Source organism: Suhomyces tanzawaensis (assembly GCF_001661415.1).
Source record: "Suhomyces tanzawaensis NRRL Y-17324 unplaced genomic scaffold CANTAscaffold_7, whole genome shotgun sequence".
Taxonomy (NCBI): domain Eukaryota; kingdom Fungi; phylum Ascomycota; class Pichiomycetes; order Serinales; family Debaryomycetaceae; genus Suhomyces; species Suhomyces tanzawaensis.
The window spans coordinates 650,153-672,817 of NW_017963642.1; the positions used below are offsets into that span (position 1 = coordinate 650,153).

Genomic DNA, 22,665 nt, shown 5'->3' on the forward strand with positions numbered 1-22,665 from the left:
TATCAATCATAACGCTGCTTTGATTAGCATCATTTCAATTTAGTAAAAGTTGAAAGGTTTACCATTCTATGACTTAGCTTTACAAGTATTGGAAACTGAATTCCCATGTTTTATCTAGATTTGACATATATTTATCGTTAGATTTCGTTAGTCTATATTTTTACTGAGCTACTGAGCTCTACTGAAATTACTGAAAAGGCATGAAGGCCAATTCAACTCACACTCGTTGATAAAATAAACAATAGGCATTCTTGTTCAAAACTTGGCTAGGAGAACAATTGTAGGTGACTTTTGAGTCATCAAAGTAGCACCACCCTCTTGTTTTTTTGTTATCGTTTTCTTTGTACACATATGAAGTATAATGACCTGTGGTCAAATTACCAAAATGATTGGCTACTCCATACAACTTGTATCTGAATGGAGGTACCTGATTTCTCACCGGCAATGATGATAATATCTGCTCTTCCTTTTCAACACTCATAACATCACTATTCTTATTGAGAATCGTACCAACTCCAGGCCAATACTTAGTAAGATCCAAAGTTTCTTGAACTGGATACACCACGAACTTGTCCAACTTGTTGAAATACCCTTGTGGAGTAATTTTGAAACGCTTGAAATGCACAATCAAAACCTGGGGTAATCTTGTGATAGAGATTTTTTTGGTCAGCTTGGTAAATTTCTTACACCTTGGACAATGCCACTTATTATTATCATCCAATAATTCAGTCGTTGTGAATTCTTTCAAACAATCATCTAACAGTACCTGTGAATGTAAAGATCCTAACTTTTCAGGAATGGGTAAAGAGAGACTGGAGAATGCATTGTAGCTCGTTGAAGTCAACTCACATTCTAAGCACCTTAACTGTGACAAGTATTGGCCTTGGAAGTAATCAACAATAATGGAAAAATTCAACTTCAAGTATCTTTCCCATTCAATTGTTGATGCTAATCTAATTGGTAATAATTCACGGGTCTTTTCTTGCTCTGGAGTTAGTTCAAGAATTGCTTTCTTCTCCTCTGGATTTTGGATGACTATTTGATTCAAATCCTCATGAAGTCCATCGAGAAGGAAGTTGAGAAATTCATTACAATCCTGCTGATCAAAAGATGCAAACTGACCTCCTGGTGACAAAGAACCCATTACTTTTTTGAAGTTATTGGGTGAGAATGATTTTCCATTATTGTTAAACATATTCACCAACAATGTAACGAAATTGGTCGTAAGAATTCCCTTCGAGCCAAGCTTGTTATTCACATTTATATGTTGCCGATATGACTGAATTGCTTGATTTGACAGCATCGCTGCTGATACTGTGGGAAAGAAAAACTTCGTTAATTGAGGAGTTGCTCCCAAACATTGAATAATACAATTCATATAGCATGAGTTTCCAAGATTAACAAGTCCTGTGGTGTATTGTTCTAAAAACTTGACAGGACTCGCCGATTTGGAACTGCTTAAGTTTGTCGTACCATTTGACGAAGTTGAAGAGCCATTTGAACTGTTTTTTGACACAGCTTTCGTGATGCTTGATGTAGTTGAAGATAAAGAAGGGGTTCTGGAGGGTCTTCTTGGAGCTTGCTGAACAGGTGGAGAATCAGGTTCGTATGCAGTTGCACCAATGTGAGTGTTTGCCGATACTGGTCTAGACGAGGCCTGAGTGAATGTATTTGAAATTGGAGTTTCTGAGGTTGTGTTTGCTGTGGATAAGTACTCTCCAAAATTCTTCAAATATGGCGAGCTACCATTAGGGCGAGTAATGTGATCTTTTCTTGAGGTTGAAGATACAGAGCTACCTCTAGACAAGCTTGCCAGAGGTCTTGTTAAGATCAGATTCGCGACTGTTTTTGTCAAACCTTTGTCTCCAAAGGTCTGGTGCCATGCGTAAACACCACCAATAAGAAAGCATGGGTGGTTTCTCAATCTCGAACTGATGTATTTGTTGTTGAACATGAGTAGTTCGGTCAATGTGTTAAAAGGGTTCTTGGAAGGAACATAGGTGGTGTCCTCATCAATCAATGCTTGAATTAATGCCTGAAAACGATTCATACCTGGGGTAGAAGGACCGTAACGGAAGTTGTAGAATACCACCATGTCGTACTTGTATCGATTTTGGAACTTTTGGAACTTGTCTTCTGGCAAGTGGAGCTTAAGCTTTGATTCGAGGTCTTGGTCAGTGACCGAGGATGCGCCCAGCGAGAAGAGTGACTGGACAATCGAAGGCTCTATATTTATGATTTCGGAGTAGTTGATGTGGTTGTGGTTGAAGTCCTTCGTGGCCCTGTAGTCAATGAGAAGTACCTTCTGCAGCTGGAGCAATGGACTAAGCTCTTTTGGGGTAACGCCTTCAGGGTGTGCGCCACCAGGCAGCACCAAGCGTACATTCAGCATGATTGGCAGCGCCTGGCTGGGAGACTTGAGTTTGTTGAACCTCGATAGCAAAGGATCTTCAGTTGGAGGCACCTGGGTGGTGGTTGTGCCCTCAAGCATGGCTCGGACCTGATCATATGCCTGCTTCTTGCGGTCCAAGGTGTCACGGATGCTGTCGCAGAAGGCCCTGGTCTTATCTGACGCCAACGCTTGTGCATACTTGTTCAACCGGGCTGTCAAGGTGTAGGCAACATAGGCTAATTCGTGATCACATACATTGATTCTGTCCAACTTCTTGACCTCGTGGGTGAAGATCTCAAGGAGACTGACCTGGTAGTTGAGGACCTTGGCTAGCGAGGGCGACGGATCGATGAGCGCCTGGTAGAGGGGGGGCACGAGCGTGTCCACTTGTGATATGGTCATGGTTGATGATGGAGGCAAACTGGGGATCGGTGCGATAAGTGTGAGCGTGGGGTTGCACATAAGACCTGCGAGGTTTGATTTAGTGCTACACTTTAGTGCTCTTCTGGACGGGGAGAGTCAACAGTCAGAGGCATGGTAGAAGGGAACAGCAAAAGATTTCTTCCTTGATGTATTGTCTGCTGGTTGTGTATTGAAGTACGGATGTTCATTGCTGGTATCGGTAGGCGCATCGTGGCTAGACGGAATTACCTGAAGCTTGGTGGTTGCGAAGTCCAACACTAGACTGATACAGCCAGTTGTGGAAACCGGTACAGACAGAGCCAGACATAATACGATCTCAAGGGAGCTTGCACAGTCATCAAATAGCCAAATGGGTACTTTAGTCCCTGCTGGGATCCAATGGCGGAGTATTGGCGGTCTCATCACCGTACTAGTGAGCAAATCTGATACTTCGCTACCAGTGAAGTATTCGGTCACATAAACCCAAGAGAGCTCATCAGACACTCGTGTACACTGATAAAGAATTGTATGAATGGCATGTGAATATTCGGAGTAACCAAGCAACCCAGCTATTAATGGTTGCAAAATCCCTGTGCACAACCCTGATCAGGTAGGTCGCTAGTTTTGAATCCTAATACTCTGCTCACAGAATCTATTCTTATCCAATATCCTGCCCAGCCCTGGTTCTACATTAAGCCGTGGTCTCTCAGGTTCTCTTAAATTTATGATACACAATGAACTAAATCACAAACTAGATTCAAACTCCTTCAATCCGGCGTCATAACCTTGTTCCCACTCCCACAAGTACTTCAGCAGGCCCTTGGCAGCAATATGCTCTTGAAGCCTGGCAATCTTGAGTGTTTCTACTCTACCGATCAGACTTCCGTTGAACTTCAAAAACTCAGAAGCATCGGCCCAAGCAACAGTGAACCCTTCCTTAAATCTTTCATGTTCATATTTTCCCTTGGGATCAGTCTTAGACCAATAATCGGTATGACCGCCAAAAGCGTTGTTGAGCTTCTCCTCAAACACAGATTTATCAGGAACGTTCTTGCCCTTCAAGGAGCCCTCAGGACGAATGGCTCCCTTGTCGACCATGGTTCTGAAGTCCCATTCACCTCCATTACCAGACTCGAACTTAAATGTCCAGAAGTAAGATCCAAATCTGGCTCTCTTGGCAAACAATTGCCCTTGACGGTTTCCGTAATCAACCACATATTGGTCCCTGTGGTTGTCAGAGTTGTTGACCTCCCACGAGGCACCATCAAAGACACACGAGTACTCTCCAACCATGTAGTCAACTCCCTTACTATCATCAGTAATATTGGTTAAAAGGTCCTTCTCCAAATCACCAATAATCTGATCAGGAGCCTTCTTCTTGTCATCATCAGAGAAACATCTGTAACAATGATGATCAACGACCACACCAATGGTTCCCAGGCCTTGTTTGCTTTGCACCCATTTGGCCCATTGGTCAGGCCACCAGCCATCTGAGATCACAATTGGAATTTCTTTATCTTGTTCTCTAATCAGGTTGATGGCAGCTCCATAGTATCTGGTCTGTTTCTTTGGATCGTCGGCAAATTCAGACTCGTTGACAATTTGAATACCAGCAATATTGTCGTAACTCTTCAAGTCAGAAGCAACGAAACCCAAGAGATCAAGCACAAGCAATTGGCTCTCTTCATCGTTCCAAAACTTTGCATCTCCTCCAGACTGTTCACCACTATGGTCCGAACCGTTGGCACCACCAGGTAAACCATGAATGTCTACCAATACGGAAATGGAGTGGTTGGCTGCGGTTTCCACGAACTTCTTCTTAAAGATGTCCCAGGCATTAGAATACACCTCACTGTATGGCTCGAATTTGGTGCCCTTGGTGAATTTTCCACCACCGATTTCCCAGTAGCCCAATGGGACTCTGACGGAGGTGACCTCGTGGTCTTCCAACCACTTCCAGTCGTCTTCGGTAATGTAGTTGTTCCAGTGGTCCTCGAACCGCTTTTTAGCGCCATCGGCACCTTCGTCCTTGGTCCACTTGGCCACGGCTTCCAATTCACACCCAGCACCTTCGGGAAAGATCGAGTGGTAGATCCACTTCTCCAACACGAAGCAAGCACCCAAATTTACCCCGAAGTTTCTTCTGGATTGGTAGATTTGTCTCTTGGAGGGGGCCTGACCGGGGGTCACCGGTTCTGAAGCGGTGATGTTTGAAGACTTGCTTTTGAGCTTGAGTTTGTCGAACATTGTCTATGTCAATTGAAGGTAGAGGCAATCAATGGCACGAATCAGTCGATACTTATACCCCTATGGTTGCTAGCTACCTGAACCAGAATGACTGGTCACGTGGCCTACCCGGGCGGTGCCTTGCAGCGATGATCCAAGTTCCCTCAGTCAGGGGCCCTTCGGAGAAGGACTGGCGAGGTTAGTGCTGCCATTGCGCCCACAGCCACTTACAATGCATCTTATGGTGACTACCAGAGTTCATGGAGTGATAGTCTCTCAATTGAGTGAATCAGATCACGACTCAGCCTACTGCAATGCTGTGGGTTGCTCCTGTTTGGCGGCTGGGGGCATCTGAAACAGGAACCAACCATCGCGAGTTGCTTATCACGTGACCAGAAGTAACCAGATCAGGCATAGATAGGTACGCGGTGCGCTATTTCAAGTGTTCTGGGCTCTCTCACAGACCCACGACAGTTGCATACACACACACACATATCTGCCCCAGTATACTCTCCTTACGGTACACACGGCACGGTACTGGCATTTGCTCGGCAGACTAGACTCCAACATGTCCCCAACCAGTATGGACCGTCTCCTCCGCATCTTCGCACAGATCAACACCCATCTCACGTTTCTCGCCGCCCATTCACGCTCTACCATCTCCACCATCGAGCTTCTCCAGAAGCTAAACCCAGCAATCGTTCCCCTGGATCTCGCCATTATCAAGCACCTCATGCCCCCAGGAGAGATCTTCTTCGACTACTGCGACGAAAATCAACTCATGCTATCCTTCATAGAGAATGTGAAGTTCGAGTGGTCCACGGGCTATCAGCAGACTAAGAATGATGTTTATGAGAATATCGGCGGCGAACAACACGATTCCAGACAATTGCTAGTGTTTGATTTCCAGGACACCAAGATGCACGGTATCGGGGCAGCCACGAAAAAGAGAAAACGGAATGAGGTTGAAAGTGATGATAGGCTAGGATTTTTCCTTTCAAGTAAGGACCTAAAAATGCAGGGACTCACAAATGCTCAATTGCTTCAGATGATCCAAAGCCGAAATAAGAAGTTCAATAAAATTGTGACAGACTACTGCCACAATTTCACAGAGGATGAAATCAATCAGGGAAGACCATGGCAGGCTTTGGTAGAAGTAGTAGCTGACAAAATTCCCCAACCTCCAGATATGAGTGACCCATTGGACTCCTTGAGAGAAAGCGCAGAAACCAATCTGAGTTTTGAAATTGAAAAACCAAGCCTCGAAGCAATGATCACGGGAATCAAAGAAAAGCCATTTTACAAAAATCAGATCGTGGGTGTTAGAACTTTGACTCCAGCACAGGAAGCAAAACTAACAAAATTTAAACCCAGCGGCGACTGGGAATTTCATCCCGACTTGAAAGAAGCATTGTATAATTATCGTGGTATCTCCATAGATGATGGTTTGTATTCACATCAAACCGAAGCACTTGAAGTTCTAATGGCACAGCAAAAAAAACATGTAATCATAAGCACCTCCACCAGTTCAGGTAAATCTTTAATTTATCAACTACCAATTTTAAACGATATTTTATGGAACATTCATAGTGGGATTACTGAAAGGTCCACAACCGCAATTTTTGTCTTCCCTACAAAAGCCCTAGCACAGGATCAGAAGAGACATTTGCAAGAATTTATCAATTATTTGCCATCATCCGAGACCAGACGAATTATTGTAGAAACATATGACGGTGACACCCCAGCGAAAGATAGACATTGGGCAAAGTCTTTCGCAGATATTATATTCACAAATCCTGATACAATTCATGCGTCCATTCTTCCAAACCACGATGGCTACGCTTCTTCGAACTCTTCGGGATGGGGTCAATTCCTAAAGACTTTGAAGTATGTGGTAATGGATGAGTTACATGTATACAAAGGGACATTTGGGGTTCACGTGTCATATGTGATGGCAAGACTAAACAGAATATGTAATAAGGTTTATCTCAACAACTCAATTAGATTCATCTCCTGCTCTGCAACAATCATGAATCCAATTTCACATTTCAGAACTATTTGTGCAATAAGAAAGCATGAAATAGTCGTTCATGTATCTAAAGATGGCAGTCCTTGCGGGGAGAAAAAGTTGATAGTCTGGAATCCACCACCACTAATGAATAAACGAGGTCAGCACTCAATTGAAACATTTTTCGAAACAGACACCAATGATGAAAATTCTAAATCGAAGTCTTCTAAATTTATCCCAAGAGAAAATATCATTCCGGAAACTGCCAGACTCTTACTCCATATCTTGCACAAATTTCCATCGATCAGAGTGATAGTCTTTTGCCCTATTCGAGTTGTATGTGAACTTCTAATTAAAGAAGTCAAGACCCTCATCCAGAATAACCCGCTGTATAAATTGAGTGAAGCAGATGTTATGTCCTATAGAGGAGGCTATTCAAAGTCAGACAGAAGAACGATTGAACAAAAGATGTTTTCAGGTCAGTTAAGAGCCATCATTGCAACTAACGCATTGGAATTGGGGATCGATCTATCTGATCTTGACGTTGTGATAACTTGCGGATTTCCAATGCTGAAGCTGAATCTACATCAACAATTTGGTAGGGCTGGTAGGTCGAGAGATTCTCAAGGAAGTTTGGCGTTTTTTGTGGGTGGTCCCAACCCAATAGACCAGCATTACATTAAAAATATAGATGAGTTGTGTGACAAGAGTACGTATGAGGACTTGTGCGTTGAGGGACTTTTGGGTATGGGATCTAATGAGTTGATTATGGAACAACACTTACAATGTTCATCCTACGAGTTTCCAATTTCTACGGACGACATGGATTATTTTGCACCCGATGAATCAGCTTCAAAATCGAATACCTTTGTGAAGCTCTGCCGAAAACTGTTATACAAGGATGCTAAAGATCTTTATCGCACTAATCCAAAATATCTTCCTTGGCCCTCAGAGCACGTAACAATTAGATCTATTGAAAACAGCATGTTCGCAGTGGTCGATATAACCAACAACAGGAATGTTGTAATTGAAGAAGTGGAAGCATCCCGTACTAGCTTTACTCTATACGAGGGGGGTATATTCTTGCATCAAGGTATGCCTTACCTTGTGAAGGAGTTCAATTACGATGAAAAATTCGCAAAGGTCACCAGAGTAAAAGTTGATTGGACAACTAGTCAAAGGGATTTCACTGATATTGATCCCGTGGAAATTGATTACGTTAAGCAATTATGCCCTCCCGATTCACAAAGACCGAGTGATATTCCTGTTTATTTTGGAAAAATACTTACAACAATTATAGTCTTTGGCTTCTTTAAAGTTAATCGAAGATCGGAAATCCTCGAAGTCGTTGAGGTAAACAACCCGCCAATTAAGTTAGAATCCAAAGGATTTTGGATTGACATACCAAATATTGTCTTCGACGTAATAAAAGAAAAATCATTGTCACCAGCCGGAGGAATTCATGCTGCTCAACACGCCATCATGAATATCTTACCTTTGTTCATAAACGGAGGCGCATCCACAAATCCGAACGCTAAATTCAGTTCAAATATTGGTGAGTCCGAACTTATGACTGAATGCAAGGCTCCTGAGAAAGAATTTGCCCAAAGGCAAACTAATAGGAAAAGACCAGCCAGATTGATTTTTCATGATACCAATGGTGGCGAGAAAGGCTCTGGCATTTCATTGAAAACATTCGAACACATAGATGATATTTTGCACACAACATACATGAGAGTTAGGGGCTGTGAGTGCGATTGGGGATGTCCTGGTTGTGTAACTGCGCTGTTCTGTAAAGAAATGCTGCAAGTGATGTCAAAACCTGCTTGTATTTTGATTTTAGCAGGACTTCTAGGATACGATTTGTCGGTGATTAAAGACGAAGTTTTAGATGGCCCAGAAGCAAATATGCCCGATTTGAAAGTTGAAACAATCCAAACTGGTGGACTGGTGGTGAAATTCTCGCCCGATCTTCAGATTCTTGAAGTAAGAAAAGCAACAAAGAAACTAATGAAGGTCGAAGAAGTGAAAGAAGAGATTCAAGATTCAGAGCTGGATTTTCTAGGTAATCACAGTCCGGAGGTTAAAGTAAAGGAAGAGGATTTTCATGAAGTGATTGAAATTACTGAGATTTAGTTATCTTTTTGTTTGCTTCATGAGTCTTTGTTTGGTCATTTTCTTTTCATTATTGAATTCTATATGCGTTCATCCAATTTAATACTTAGTGGAATTTTTTCTACTAGTAATCATTGAAGCCTTCCGTGAAAGTCTTTGGGCAAAACTTCCCTTTTTGGCCGGAAATTCCTCGTTGGAGAACCCTGAGTCAAATGACGCTTGTCTGGGAAGACTGAGCTTGCTTGATCTTTGTGAATTGTTTCTCCGAACATGCAAAAAATTATCACTTTGATTTCCATTAAGATATGGACGCAGGGGAGGAGGAGCAGGATCATCTTCTTCGTCAGGAGCAGGACTCGATTCTGATGATATTGGGGATTGTTTAGGTCTTGGTTGCAATGCAGGGCTCTGTGGCAAGAACTTTCTGTTTGCCAATCTGAAAACATGTTGAACTGGTTTCAAATAAATAGATGCAAGAGTACCAATATTAAGTTCAAGTTCCTCCAAAATGTTCGGATCGATGTTATCATTTTCCGATGATATTGATGGGTTATTACTCAAAATTATGCGTTTCGTGTTTTCTTGGAACTCGCCATTTTGCCCATTGGCTTCTTCGGAGGATAACAATCTCCAGTAAAAGAATCCCCTGTCTCTAATATCTGGATTATCAATTTCTTCCGTAGCCCATTTCAATACCTTCAAAACTAATGCTTCACCTTGCTGAGGCATTTTCAAGTAGTATTTGGTCACAGCCGTCAAAGTAGCAGATTGAACCTCTATTGGGTCTTCTTTAAAAGTGGAAATAAACTCCTCGAATATTGAATAAACGTCTGGAATCCCTTCACAATATTGTCCAAGAATCCAAATCATAGCAGTTTTAGAGTCAGGTTCATCAATATATTTATAGTGTTTTACCAAAACGTCGATTGCAAAATTGAACTTTCTTGGATACCTTCTCAAGATATTCTTGATGACGATTACCGATTCTTGTATGATATAAGGTATTCCATTTGATATCAAGTCACAAATGCAATCCACGCATTCGTTTGATGATTTTGGTAATTTGACTGCTAAGTTTCCAAATGCTCTAATAGCCTTTCGAGACATTGAGACGTCAATTTCAATAGCATATTCCTCCAATTCCCGCAACACGATATGACTATTGGATTCATTGGCTAGTAAATATATTATTTCTAGTTTGGTATCTTTCACATAGATTGGGTCATCATAACGACAGAAAAACATTTCAACATCGACATTCAAGAGCTCCTTTCTTCCCAATAATAGTAAGATAACATTACGGAGCACCAAGAATTGAATTTCAGCAGGTTTAGAGAGTAAAGACACCAAGGAAGCCCCCAAACGTTTTGGTAGAGAAGGTAAAATAAGTTCTGGATTCTTCACATAGTTGCTGTAGTAAATTATTACTTTAATCGCATTTAATACCACTGAAGAGTTCTCGTGTTGCAAAGATGGGATGGTTGCTTCGATCAAATCCAAGGCCTCGTTGGTAGTACTTGGAACATACGACATTAGCGAGTTGAGCAAATAGACTTGGCACCACTCATTAGTATTGCTGAGGTATGAAATGAGTGTCAACGAGTGAGCCTTATCGATAGTCAAACTCAACGTTTTTGATTGTTCTGTAATATAGCTCAATGCTGCCAATGCATTGGATACCACAATTTGGTTTTTGTCATACAATAATTCGTTTAAGCTGTCAATAAAACCTTCTTTCTCAGTTCGTTCTGCATCGTATTGGTAGAGTTTGGATACTGAAAATGCTGCAATCTTACGAACGTACGGATCCGCATCCTCAAGCTTAAATTTAACAGTGCTGAACGATAGTTCCATGAACTCCTTGATGGGAATCGAGGTCATTGTCTTCAAGGCCAATGATCGCATTATGGGCGAGATGTCGTCCTTGAATCTGTTCAAGAATGGAATCGCGTCCAATGCCAGTTTTGGTGCCAACGGACAGTAGGCAATAAGGTACTGGAAACACATTTTTCTGATTGCCAAATCATCAATCTTCATCAAACTGATGATGTCCGGCATCAAATTGACTAATTCATTGTTGTGAAGAACGATATTGGCTATAACCTTTTTGAGGATGATCTTTATCCGATTTTGGGATTTCAGCTTCTTGAACGCTTGATCGAGTTCTGCTTTGAGCTCAACAGATTTGGATTTCGTAAAGAGCTTCCCGTCACTCATTGCTGTTCAGTTGAAATGTTCTTGAATCTGATGATGACAGTAGGCTGTGTGGAGTAATTGGAGCGTGGATGCTGATCGCGTTTCCAGTCCTTCCGGGTTTGAAAAGTGTACCTGATCGAGACTGGGTCACATGACCGGGATACGGAGCAGGGACCTAGGATAATTCGTTTCTAAATGTATCACTAAATCTATAAGAGCAAACAGAAATCATAAGAATAAGGGAACTAGAAACATGGGAATACCTATGGAAGACGGCCTTAACTCAAATGTCCAACCCCGTAATTACAGAATACCAAGCATAGCACATAATCTGTTCGTGGCCATACTATTGATCCAACTCGGTGTCTGGATTCTCCTGGTCATAGGTTTTGAAAGCATGCTCATCGATATCCTAACCATTGCCAATAACCTCTATTCTTTCGTGCTAGTCTTAGCTTTAATTATTAGTGTCTATGTGAGCAGGAGAACAGAAGGGGTCCTGTAACAAGTCACAAATGACGTAGTTTACTCCGATACTTAGTAATTGTGAGGAAATTATTCAGTGTGGTAAGTTACGTATCACTAGAGGTCAAAGTACTGAGTTGAAGAAGACTAGAAGATACCCGCTATACCTGGCCAAGACGGGAAGTCTATAGCTGCAGTAAGCTCGGGAGCTAAATACAAGGATCAATCGAAACAAGGGTCTTAAACACACGTTGATTACCCTATTTTGATAAACTTGTTGGTTAACTTACATTCGCTATCTTCTGGCAGTTTTCTTTTCTTTGTTCTCGCTATACCATCTTCTTCCAATCTTTTGATAGTCTTTGTTCTCATGTTCATAGACATAAACCAGGTTTGGTGGTTGGAAGAGTCTTGCTGCAGTCTTACCCAATTGTTACTCTGGTTGTCCGCAGGCCCTGCCGCCAATTCTGTAGAATCGAGGGACTGATTTGCATGCATATTTATTTCCATACCCTATATTCCTATATCTTGACATATCCCGAGGCATAGGAGACACTGGTCTCGTGTATGCTCTTGACAGAGTTGCTTTGAGAATAACCAATCCATTCAAAACCCGGCCCTCCAAAGCGCTCCAATAGCTTGAGCACCACCGATATGGGCATATGACCGCAGATGGTGTTACCGGTGGTGATGATATACTCATCCCATTGCTGGGAGTCCCCCTTGGAAGCAATCTCCATGGCAGCCTTGTCGAGGGCTTCTATGGACTTGTGGATTGGGGTGGTTACCTGACGGGAGCTAGTTAAGGTGGCCAATCCAGAAAGTGGGGTGTTTGCAGCCAAGTACTGGGTGTAGCCAAAACGAGCCCCCCAATGGCAAAAGTCAGAACTGATGATGAAATGGTTACCTTCGTCCTCGAGAAATGGGAGAAGGGCCTCCACAATAGTACTACTGAGTTTGTCGTCCATGTCACTGATCATGATCGGGACAATCTTTGGGACTCCTTGCGGCAAGTGCTGAGTGGCGTAGTAGATGAACGGAGCATGCATTTCGAACGAATGCTCTTCCTCGTCTACTTCCTCACTCATGTACCTAAAGCCTTTCCCAGCAACCAAAGCCTTTGCCACCTCGGTGTCTACGGGAATATTACCAAGGGGAGTCTCGTAAGCATCAAACCTGGACACCAACGCTTTGCTTTTGAAGTAGACATGATGGGAAGGTCCTAGCATGAATACACGCTTCACCTTGGAGGTGTCCCACACGTTGAAGGCTTCAGCCAATCTCTCTCCGGAGTACAGATATCCAGCATGGGGGCCGATCAATATCCTGGCCCCTGGGATTGATTGGTGGGTGTTTTCTCCGCTTAGTGAATGGGATATGGATTTGGCCTTAGCAAAGAATGCATTGAGCTGCCTCTCCAAGGTGCTTCCATACGCGGAGTACCAACTGCCAGCATGGGAGGCTGACCGCACGTTCAGCATGGCTAATACGGAACCGTGTGCTGGGTGGCATTGTGCTTAAGTAGATAGGGGACTTGAGATCACGTGTTACTCCCCCACAAAACTACAGTTATCGGCACAAAATAGGTGTATTTCTATATGCTTACTTCTTGGTAATTTCTAAGGTCCAGTCGACAACGGTCAATTCTTCACCGTTGGCGTAGTAGGTGGATTGGGCTGGGTAGGTGCCTCTGATAAAGTACCCACCTGGGGATTCATCTTGAGGGAAGGTCACCGACAAGAGCTCATCGGATGGCTCATAGGTACCAAGCTCGTTTTCTCTGGTCTTGATAGGAATACCAGCCTTCTTAACCACTTGCTTGTACTTAAGGTCAGTCAACTTGTTGTTCTTAACCTTGAAGAAGATGGTGACGGTGTACTTGGAGGATTCTGGAATCTTGAATTCAATCTTGTCAGCTCCGAGCACAGGAACTTCAGAAGTGGCACCGCCTTCAACTTCAATAACAAATTTGTGGACTTCGAGATCTGGGTGAGGCATTGTATAGTGTGTAGTTGTAATTAGTACCCTGATGGAGGAAGCTGCTATTATATATAGTTGGTGGTGCAAAAATCCCGACTTGCCTCGGGATCACCGCGAGTGGGGCACTCTTTGTGCCACACACCTGTTATAGTAGCAAAACGGTGGGACGTGCATACAGTTCAATGAATTGTAGTGGCACCAATGACCGCGTAAATGCATATGAAATTCATGGCCTGAGTAATGGGCAATTATGGCAATTATTGTGTAAGGGGGTGACGTTTTCGGGCAACGGGGGTTAGACTTTACCCGTTTCGATGTGCAGACGCGAATTATATAAGGTTTGAACTCGATTGTATGGGTCTATTCGGGCCACTTGATTGGAACAATGAACCTAGAGTAGCAGTTGCAAGAAACACCTAGCCTAATCGATCCTTTTTGAACTCCAGTACTTCTTGTTCAAGCAACGTAGTCAATTCGGGGATTGTGTGACAATTGTTTTCGAAACTGAAGTCAAAGATCCGGTCACATTCTGGCTCGCCATACGGGTCTCGGACATCTTCGAAAAAGTTATGCCGAAGAGTCACATTCACATCCAAGCGCTCTGCGGGGTCCCATTTCAAGAGTGCAAAAATCAAGCTTAGTGCATCATTCGAAGCAAAGGGGTAGAGTTGCTTCCATTTCACCGAGATGTACTGCGGGCTGGGTGGAATTGTGCACCTCCATTTTAACCGACAGATTACGTCAACCGGAGGGGACCCTAGAATCTTCATGATCTCGTGGAGTTGATGCAACTGGTCTTTACCTGCGAAAAGGGGCCGTCTCCCGTACAACTCGGCCATTATGCATCCTACAGCCCACACGTCCACTGATTTATCGTACTTGTGTTTTGATAACATCAATTCCGGTGCTCGGTACCACCTGGTAGCGACGTAATTTGTAATTGGCGACGAGTTTGTAATCACATACTTGGTGCTGATCCCTCGCGCCAACCCGAAGTCACAGATCTTAAGCGTGCCTTGAGCGTTTACGAGAATGTTGCCAGGCTTTAAATCTCGGTGGATTACGTCTGCTGAATGGATGTACTTCAATCCACACAATATTTGGTAGACGAAACTTTGGATGTGAAACTCCGAGAACTGGATGGATGAGTATATGACCCGGGCCAAGTCACAATCGACGAATTCCTGGATACAGTATAACCCATCATACGGTTTCATGTGGATAATGTCCGCATCGAGTAGGCTTGCAATCTTATGGTCAGTATTATTAGCCATGGTATCCTGGATACACGTACATTTCCGTGGCCTCTGAAGTGCCTCATAAGCTTCAATTCTCTAACCGCTCTCTTTAAAAGCACTTCCCTGGTGAATATACTGTTGATCTTCTTGATTGCTACCTTGAGGGGGGTGCTGTTGGTGTCAATGGCCGAGCAAACAGTTCCGTACGACCCTTTCCCCAATAATGACACGATCTTGTATCTCGAATTGACCCGGAAAGCAGCCCCCCTTTCCTCGTAGATGGTGTTACTGTATTTTAGGTACATCACCAAGTGAGATCTTTTGCCGCTTTATTTTGCAACTGCGAAATCTTTGGAAGGTTTTACCACGAGTACAAAATCATCAAATCAAATACAATAGACCTAAGAAAAGTACAAAAACTCAATTCTGTCACAGGGAAGGCACCCTCGACTTCGGGGGCCATCTGGTAGTGAATCGCCATGAGTGTCGTCACTTGGAATTATTTTGACTACAGTATTAATCCCAGTTTGCTTAGCAGTTGTCATGGAATGTTTTCTACTTCTCTACTGCTCTACTGTATCAAAATCTGAATTGCTGTCATCGGGAAGTTTCCTGTTGCATCTCTTTTTCCTCTTGTCATGGTACATCTGAACTAACCTTGAATATTTGATTCAAGAAGAATGAAAATGTCAAGAAAGAAAACAAAATGCTACTGTCCAAAGAGATCGACAATCTGGCCCTAACGCACCGAACTACAAACACATTCACCCTGTGACCCCCAACCATAGTCCTCTCCCAGAGGTTATCGTTATGTAATGTATTACATAATCTCAATGAAAAAAAATTTTCAATGTACACTCATGATTCATCTGTTCATCACACATAGCATTAAACCTCATTAACGCAACTCACATTCCAATATACAAGATGAGTTCCTCCAATTGCAGATTCTACGAGAACAAGTACCCCGAAGTGGATGAGGTGGTCATGGTTAATGTCCAAGAAATCGCCGAAATGGGTGCCTACGTCAAATTATTAGAATATGACAATATCGAAGGTATGGTGTTATTATCAGAATTATCCAGAAGACGTATCAGATCTATCCAGAAATTGATCCGTGTCGGAAAGAACGAAGTCGCCGTTGTCTTGAGAGTTGACAAAGAAAAGGGATACATTGATTTATCAAAGAGAAGAGTTTCCGCTGAAGATATTGTCAAGTGTGATGAGAGATATAACAAGTCCAAGGCTGTTCATTCCATTTTGAGACATTGTGCTGAAAAGTTCTCCGTCTCTTTGGAGACCTTATATCAAACCGTTGGATGGCCTTTGAGCAGAGTCTACGGTCACGCCTATGACGCCTTCAAAGTATCGATCACTGACCCTTCCATTTTTGACAAGATTGAATGTCCATCTCAAGATGTGTTAGATGAATTGAAGTTATACATTTCCAGAAGATTGACCCCACAAGCCCAAAAGATAAGAGCCGATGTCGAAGTCTCTTGCTTCAGTTACGAAGGTATCGATGCCATCAAGGAAGCTTTAAAAGCTGCAGAAGAACTCTCCACAGAACAAATGCAAGTCAAGGCCAAGTTGGTGGCTGCCCCATTGTATGTTATCTCCACACAAGCATTAGATAAAGCCCAAGGTATTGCTTTATTAGAGCAAGCCATCGAAAAGATCACTGAAACCATCACTGCTAAGGGAGGTGCTTGCAAGGTCACTTTGGCTCCAAAGGCTGTCACTGCCAGTGAAGATGCTGAATTACAAGCATTATTGGAAAGAAAGGAAGCTGAGGATAAGGAATCTTCAGACGAGGAAGAGGAAGATTAATCGTATATAATGCATGTTCATAGATAATTAGCTAGTGCAGCTAGCAGAAATGTAGCATAGCAACGAGCGTGGGCAAACACAAACAAAAATGGCTATTTATTAATCCATATTTGATTTCGAAAGTCATTAATAATCTACACTGTAATGAATAGTCAAGAAAGATATATACTGAAGAACTCAGACTTCTACAAGGCTTAGTGATTCTAGTTATTGCATTCCGTTTATAAACTCAGTGGTGGAAGTGATATTACCCTTAACCCCATTACCCACGGTAGAATTCGTCGTTATGAGAATTATAAATGGGACCCTTCTGTGATTTTTTCAATATCAACTGCTTCTTGTTTGCTCTCTCTATAATGTAACTTGGCAAAAATGGGATCAATTCTGGAGGAATTCTCAACTCAGACACAGATTCGGGGATTATAAGTTGGTCAATGTTAGTTAACTCAGGGTTTCCACTTAAATCCAAAGTTTTCAAATTGTTTCCCAATCTCACATTTCGAACTGTCTTCAACTCGTTGTATGCCAAGCTTAAAGTTACGAGCGAGAAAGGAAATTCGAAAGACTCAATAGACTTAATGCTATGGTACCCTAATTTCAACACCTTAAGATTTGGCGGAAAATAGACATCTTTGAGGGTTGTTATATGCTTTTCATGTTCATCATAATCAGGGTCCATTTCGATATCTAACACTTCCAAGGTGGGAGGAAACTGGACATTTTTCAAAGTTGTAATTAAATTATCACCTAGGTATAATTCTTTCAAGGAAGAGGGGAACTGAACCTTATTAAGGGTTTTGATGTTATTATTGTTAAGGTAAAGAACCTCGATAGAATTTGGTAATTTCAAAGGGTTGATACTGTTCACGCCATTATCACAAAGAATTACTTTGTTTAAGGTAGGCGGTAATTTGAGTCCTCTAGTATTAGTCATTGAAGCTTGAAGGTTTAACACAATTAACAGGTCGGGAAATTTTACACCGGTCATTGATTCATTGGGAATATTGGAGATATCCAAATATTTCAAGTTATCTGGAAATTTAACCCCTTTGATTGATTCAATTGGATTGAATCCAAGGTTCAATGAGACTAGTTGTCTGGGGAAATTGACACCTCTAAGACTTTCTATTCTGTTTTGTGACAAGTCCAAATGTAGTAACGTATGAGGAAACTCAACTTGATTCAAGAAATAGATCTTATTATCAGCTAGTTCAAGCCTTTCAAGACTTAGAGAAAAGGATATTGTATCAATACTTTGAATAGCACCCTGAGATGCTAATAAAGTCCTTAGTTTATTGGGCATTTTGAATCCAGTCAATGTCTCCAAAGCATATCCCCCTCCGATATTGAGTGTTTCCAATGTATCTGGAAATTTCACTCCAGGCAAAAATCGTATACTACTTTCACCATAATCAAGAATCCTTAAATTCTTCCATTTTTCAATATCTTGTTGTATCTCTTGTCCAAGCTTCGTCAATTCATTCCGCTCTGTGATGTACACTGTATCCATATCATATTTGTTAATGATAGAGCAGTGTACTATTTTATCACAAACATACTTATCAAGGATATTTATGAATTGATGATATTGATACTTTTCGGATTCGGTATAATCAGATTTCCATTTTTTCTCCGGGGCAAAATGTATATGGTAACTTATCTCATCAAAATCGGTTTGAAAAATGGTATGGTTTTTCTCGATGAATTCAATGTATCTCTTCAAATTATTCTCAAATTCATCATTGTATTCAATACAAATATTAAGATAATCATACTTCTGAGTCGAAGAGACTAGCTTATCAATTTCAAAGAGCTCAACGATTGTGACTATTTCGTGAGGATTACTCCTAAGTTCACTTAACTGCATTATCATGTGATAGTATCGTGGTTTGTCGTAAAGAAGTACCAATCTTTTTCTTGGGGATGAGGGCGATCTAGAGTACACAGGGATATTCAGGACAGACTTCTGGGAATTAGTAGCAATTGCTGAGGAATTTATGAGATTGGAATTGTTATTGATAATTGGAAGTACAGAAGCTGCGCCGGGAGCGTCGCTAATGGGCAAAGTTGTCGAATTCAAGGGAATTGATGATCTCGATACGAGAGAAGAATTTAAATTGGATGGATGTGGAGCATCTATAGGTTGGTTCCCTGTTTCAAGTTTTTGAAGGTCGTCTGCTGAATCATTGATCTGTGGCAAGTTAGACTCGAGAGTGGTTGTACTTTGAAAAGGTTCAGGCAAAACATCATGTATGGATGTGTCAACGCCATTACTGTATTTTTCTTGGTTTTTCTCCAAGTCTGACTCAAGTTCTCTCTGAATGGGCGATATGCTACTCATAGACAATTGTGGTTGTGAAATTGATTGGGAGATGACTTGATTGACCTCATCCTTCACACCAGGGTCTTTGGCTTCCTTTTCGTCACTGTCGTTTTGCACCAGCTGATCCCTTTCAAGCTTCATTCTTTTCCTCTCTGGCTCCTCTGATCCTTCTGCATTCGTAGTTTCAAGGTTTGTTGCGCTGGGTGTGGGTACTGTACTGCTCATACTTTGATTCATATTTATGACTTGACTCGGTGATTGAAAAGCTGGCAAACCTGCCTCTGCATGATTTTCAAACTGCTCTCCTCCGGGAAGACTGTTGACATCATCGGGTATAGTGATGTGGGCTGCATCGGTCTTCTCTTCTTTTATCTCATCTCCCAGAGAAATTGGGCCAGTGCCATTTTCTGTCTTGTTTTGAGTAATTGGGGAGTTTTCTTGTGCTACCTGGATCGGTATCTCCGTGCTTTGAACACCTTTTGGCAGTTCTGACATGTTACACTGACATCAGATGGGTTTGCAGTAATGTTTACTGATGGAATTTTTGCGCTGATATGGCTGATCACGTGATCGTATCTACACCAGAGCTTCGGGCTTCATCCGTTTAAACACTATAACTGTGAGTAGTGGTCGAGATCTCGATCTTGGCTCGAATCTAGTTTGGATTACACAGATAAGATATTTGTCATCGATTCCGAATTTTTGCCTAATATTTCTCAGGGACAAGGCAAATCTACGCCTAATTACTGCCAGGCGTTAATATTAATTTTATATATCTATCATAATGCAAAGAGGTGGCAGGATTTTCAATAACATATGCAAACCACATTGATTTCGATGTACTTTCCGATGCAAGTACCAACGAAATCATATGAGTAAATCACCCGTTATGGTGAGGTAAGTCAACTTGGTGGATTTAGTGTAGGTTGAGGAGGATATTATGGAAGGCCATACCCCAAATTTCTGGAGGAGGCATGTATGGAAGCCCTCAAACACCCCAAATCTCTTAGATGGATAGAAGGTTATTAAATACTCCAAATTTCTTGAAGTTGTAGGAAGCACTAATTATACCTTACGCTTGCTATTCTTAAGACAGCTTCTGATGCTCATTCCCAATGGCACCTTCAAGTCGGTATAGTCTACGGCATCCAACTCACCGTTATCGTAAAGCAAGTTTCTTGCAGTAATATATCCTCTGAGCAAGAAAAGACTTAATGAGCAGAAGAAGAACGAAACTCCAGCAAACACCGAACAATATCTGTACTGGGTTGGATCGACTTCACCTCCTTGTCCAGTTGTCAATTTGACCCCGATGACTGGTGAGAAGAGACCAGCAGCACCCAAAAGCACCCAAAGCATAGAGAAACTGACGTTCATCTTGGAGATCCCAAAAGTCTCAGCAACGATGGGTGAAATCAGGCCGTAGATAGATCCCATCATGGACCCTTCCACCAAGGCAAACACAATGACAGTGGCGTAGTTCCGAGCAGGGATCCACATGGCAAGACAGAAAACGGCACAGAGAAAATATGCCAGCGTAGCCATGGTAAGAGCCCCGTATCTGTCAGCCAAGGAGCCAAAAGTGGGTCTTCCTATCGTGGAACCTAGCTGGACCATGGCGGACGAAATGGAGCCTTGGTACTCGGAATATCCGAGCGAGGACGTAAACGAGGCCAACGTATACAACACGATAACGTATCCGAACATACAGGTGATGACGTAAAACGCCAACAACCAGAATCCAGGATTTCTGAACACAGGCATATCAAAAGAGGTATATTTGATGACCGAGCCAGTGCGAGGAGTTTTGATGAGCGACACAGCGATCCAGATCATGCCAAAGCCAATGATACTTTGCACCCGCAACGCCCAGAATACCGACTTGGACTCGACCACCCGCTGCATTCCCAAGTTGAAGCAGATACCTCCCACACCCGAACCTGCGGACGCCAAACTGCTGGCAAACAACCGTCTCTTCTTGAAGTACAGTGGCAAGATGGTGAGATTGGGCACGGTGATCAACCCCAACCCCACACTCTGCAACAACCCCTGCGTCAAGTACAACTGCCACAACTTGACCGAAAAGGAGGCCAACATAAGCCCGGTGAACTGAGCACAGTTGCCGATGATGATGGTCCACCGGGTGCCCAAATGTCCATAGATGTAGTTGATTACGGGCGACAACGACAACCCCACACCGAACGCGATACCTCCGATGTAGCTGTAGTCGATCTTGGTGGCCCCGTCAAAGGTATCGTTGTTGAGATAGTATGCAAAGTAGATGGCAAACCCCGAGTTCATGCCCCAGGTGCTAAAATTCAACAAGAAGCAACAGAAGCATATCACCCAGGCGTAGCCGCCGTCTATGTTGGGGTCTGATTCCGGGAGGACCTCCTTTTCAAGGTGGATCTCCGAGTCGTCTGGAGTATCGGGATTAGGCTCGAGTGTCTGCTCATCGCTTCTGGAGGGCTCGCCTGGCGAAGAGTACGACGCTTCCGCCGACTTTCGAGGGGAAGATTGCGTGCTCATGGTGGATGGTTTCGGATGCCTCTACCTGTCGGACGATGCCAATTGTGTATAGATATATTTATGCATGTACCATTAGTGATAAATTTTATGACTGCCATGCCGTACGTCAGTCTAACGCATCGGCTCGACTCCGGTCCGGCAGGTCTCCGCGGAAACCCCCAATGTGGCAGCCGCAGTGGGGAAAATCTAGTGCATATTGCAGATCCGTTCTGCCAAAACACGGTACGAGCCGGTATCACCGTTATGGTGAGTCAGCCTTGGCACCGAAGACCCTGCGATGGGCCAGGCCAATTAGGGCTATCTTCAGTGGTGGTTTGTGCATGGGTCAGTTGTTGTGGCAGACCCCGGCTGCTGTGGAGAATTCGGCGGGCCACATATATGGCAGATCGCATTAGTAATTGTCCTGTTACGGGCGGGAGGACCTAGGCTGGGGCCTCTAACTAGCAGTCCGTTCAAAAACTGCAAAAAAATTATGGTTCCATTTTTTGGGGCAAGCTGGGAATTGAACCCAGGACCTCCCGCACCCTAAGCGAGAATCATACCACTAGACCACATGCCCAAGCGGAACCATAGGGGCAAGCTGGGAATTGAACCCAGGACCTCCCGCACCCTAAGCGAGAATCATACCACTAGACCACATGCCCGTAAGATTGATGCTATGACAGAAATAATGTTCCGTGTCTTGCTGTTTAGGTGATTTTTTGTGCTCTTAATTCACACATCATCCAATTTCTTTTGGTAAACCTTGTATAGATCTTATCCTCCATCGCATAAATATTGTCTTCTGTGCAAAAAGTACCACTTTTCAAAACGTAAAAATAGAAACCACCACAATTGAGATAATTTACAAGTTAATCTACCTTTTAGTAAGGTGTAGGTGCCATATCCTGAATCCTCTAGTAATTTAAGCAATTTTTTGTTAACCTTTTGAATGGCACTTATCTTCGCACTAATTGCTTTT

At 42.8% G+C, this 22,665-nt stretch overlaps 10 protein-coding genes and 2 non-coding genes across 12 annotated transcripts; 2 read left to right on the top strand and 10 right to left on the bottom strand.

Moving 5' to 3' along the window:
* Nucleotides 1-217: 217 nt before the first annotated feature.
* On the bottom strand, nucleotides 218-2,794 carry DOA4 (ubiquitin-specific protease; the record flags this gene model as incomplete). Its single annotated transcript, XM_020211878.1, has 3 exons — nucleotides 218-1,767; nucleotides 1,858-2,311; nucleotides 2,465-2,794. 3 exons carry the CDS (start codon nucleotides 2,792-2,794, stop codon nucleotides 218-220), a joined length of 2,334 nt encoding a protein of 777 aa, XP_020062595.1.
* A 402-nt stretch (nucleotides 2,795-3,196) lies between these two features.
* CANTADRAFT_312164 (17-beta-hydroxysteroid dehydrogenase-like protein) lies at nucleotides 3,197-5,315 on the bottom strand. Its single transcript, XM_020208385.1, has one exon. It carries the CDS (start codon nucleotides 5,039-5,041, stop codon nucleotides 3,539-3,541), a length of 1,503 nt encoding a protein of 500 aa, XP_020062596.1. The 5' UTR covers nucleotides 5,042-5,315; the 3' UTR covers nucleotides 3,197-3,538.
* Nucleotides 5,315-9,450, top strand: CANTADRAFT_312288 (ATP-dependent 3'-5' DNA helicase). Its single transcript, XM_020208386.1, has one exon. The coding sequence runs from the start codon at nucleotides 5,589-5,591 to the stop codon at nucleotides 9,162-9,164; it is 3,576 nt and encodes a 1,191-aa protein (XP_020062597.1). The 5' UTR covers nucleotides 5,315-5,588; the 3' UTR covers nucleotides 9,165-9,450.
* On the bottom strand, nucleotides 9,243-11,360 carry CANTADRAFT_55402 (uncharacterized protein; the record flags this gene model as incomplete). Its single annotated transcript, XM_020210443.1, has 1 exon — nucleotides 9,243-11,360. The coding sequence occupies one exon, from the start codon at nucleotides 11,358-11,360 to the stop codon at nucleotides 9,243-9,245; it is 2,118 nt and encodes a 705-aa protein (XP_020062598.1).
* A 965-nt stretch (nucleotides 11,361-12,325) lies between these two features.
* Nucleotides 12,326-13,285, bottom strand: CANTADRAFT_7939 (uncharacterized protein; the record flags this gene model as incomplete). Its single annotated transcript, XM_020211214.1, has 1 exon — nucleotides 12,326-13,285. The coding sequence occupies one exon, from the start codon at nucleotides 13,283-13,285 to the stop codon at nucleotides 12,326-12,328; it is 960 nt and encodes a 319-aa protein (XP_020062599.1).
* A 121-nt stretch (nucleotides 13,286-13,406) lies between these two features.
* CANTADRAFT_91924 (uncharacterized protein) lies at nucleotides 13,407-13,802 on the bottom strand (the record flags this gene model as incomplete). Its single annotated transcript, XM_020211879.1, has 1 exon — nucleotides 13,407-13,802. The coding sequence occupies one exon, from the start codon at nucleotides 13,800-13,802 to the stop codon at nucleotides 13,407-13,409; it is 396 nt and encodes a 131-aa protein (XP_020062600.1).
* Nucleotides 13,803-14,200: 398 nt separating this feature from the next.
* CSK1 (mitogen-activated protein kinase) lies at nucleotides 14,201-15,327 on the bottom strand (the record flags this gene model as incomplete). Its single annotated transcript, XM_020211880.1, has 2 exons — nucleotides 14,201-15,034; nucleotides 15,079-15,327. The coding sequence occupies 2 exons, from the start codon at nucleotides 15,325-15,327 to the stop codon at nucleotides 14,201-14,203; spliced, it is 1,083 nt and encodes a 360-aa protein (XP_020062601.1).
* Nucleotides 15,328-15,908: 581 nt separating this feature from the next.
* Nucleotides 15,909-16,928, top strand: SUI2 (translation initiation factor eIF2 subunit alpha). The gene has a single exon (XM_020208057.1). It carries the CDS (start codon nucleotides 15,950-15,952, stop codon nucleotides 16,850-16,852), a length of 903 nt encoding a protein of 300 aa, XP_020062602.1. The 5' UTR covers nucleotides 15,909-15,949; the 3' UTR covers nucleotides 16,853-16,928.
* Nucleotides 16,929-16,978: 50 nt separating this feature from the next.
* CANTADRAFT_27282 (uncharacterized protein) lies at nucleotides 16,979-19,678 on the bottom strand. The gene has a single exon (XM_020208058.1). It carries the CDS (start codon nucleotides 19,668-19,670, stop codon nucleotides 17,115-17,117), a length of 2,556 nt encoding a protein of 851 aa, XP_020062603.1. The 5' UTR covers nucleotides 19,671-19,678; the 3' UTR covers nucleotides 16,979-17,114.
* Nucleotides 19,679-19,868: 190 nt separating this feature from the next.
* CANTADRAFT_27283 (uncharacterized protein) lies at nucleotides 19,869-21,758 on the bottom strand. The gene has a single exon (XM_020208059.1). The coding sequence runs from the start codon at nucleotides 21,702-21,704 to the stop codon at nucleotides 20,241-20,243; it is 1,464 nt and encodes a 487-aa protein (XP_020062604.1). The 5' UTR covers nucleotides 21,705-21,758; the 3' UTR covers nucleotides 19,869-20,240.
* Nucleotides 21,759-22,191: 433 nt separating this feature from the next.
* CANTADRAFT_t228 lies at nucleotides 22,192-22,263 on the bottom strand. The gene has a single exon. It is a non-coding gene; the product is annotated as a tRNA-Pro (tRNA).
* A 13-nt stretch (nucleotides 22,264-22,276) lies between these two features.
* On the bottom strand, nucleotides 22,277-22,348 carry CANTADRAFT_t227. Its single transcript has one exon. It is a non-coding gene; the product is annotated as a tRNA-Pro (tRNA).
* Nucleotides 22,349-22,665: the final 317 nt, after the last annotated feature.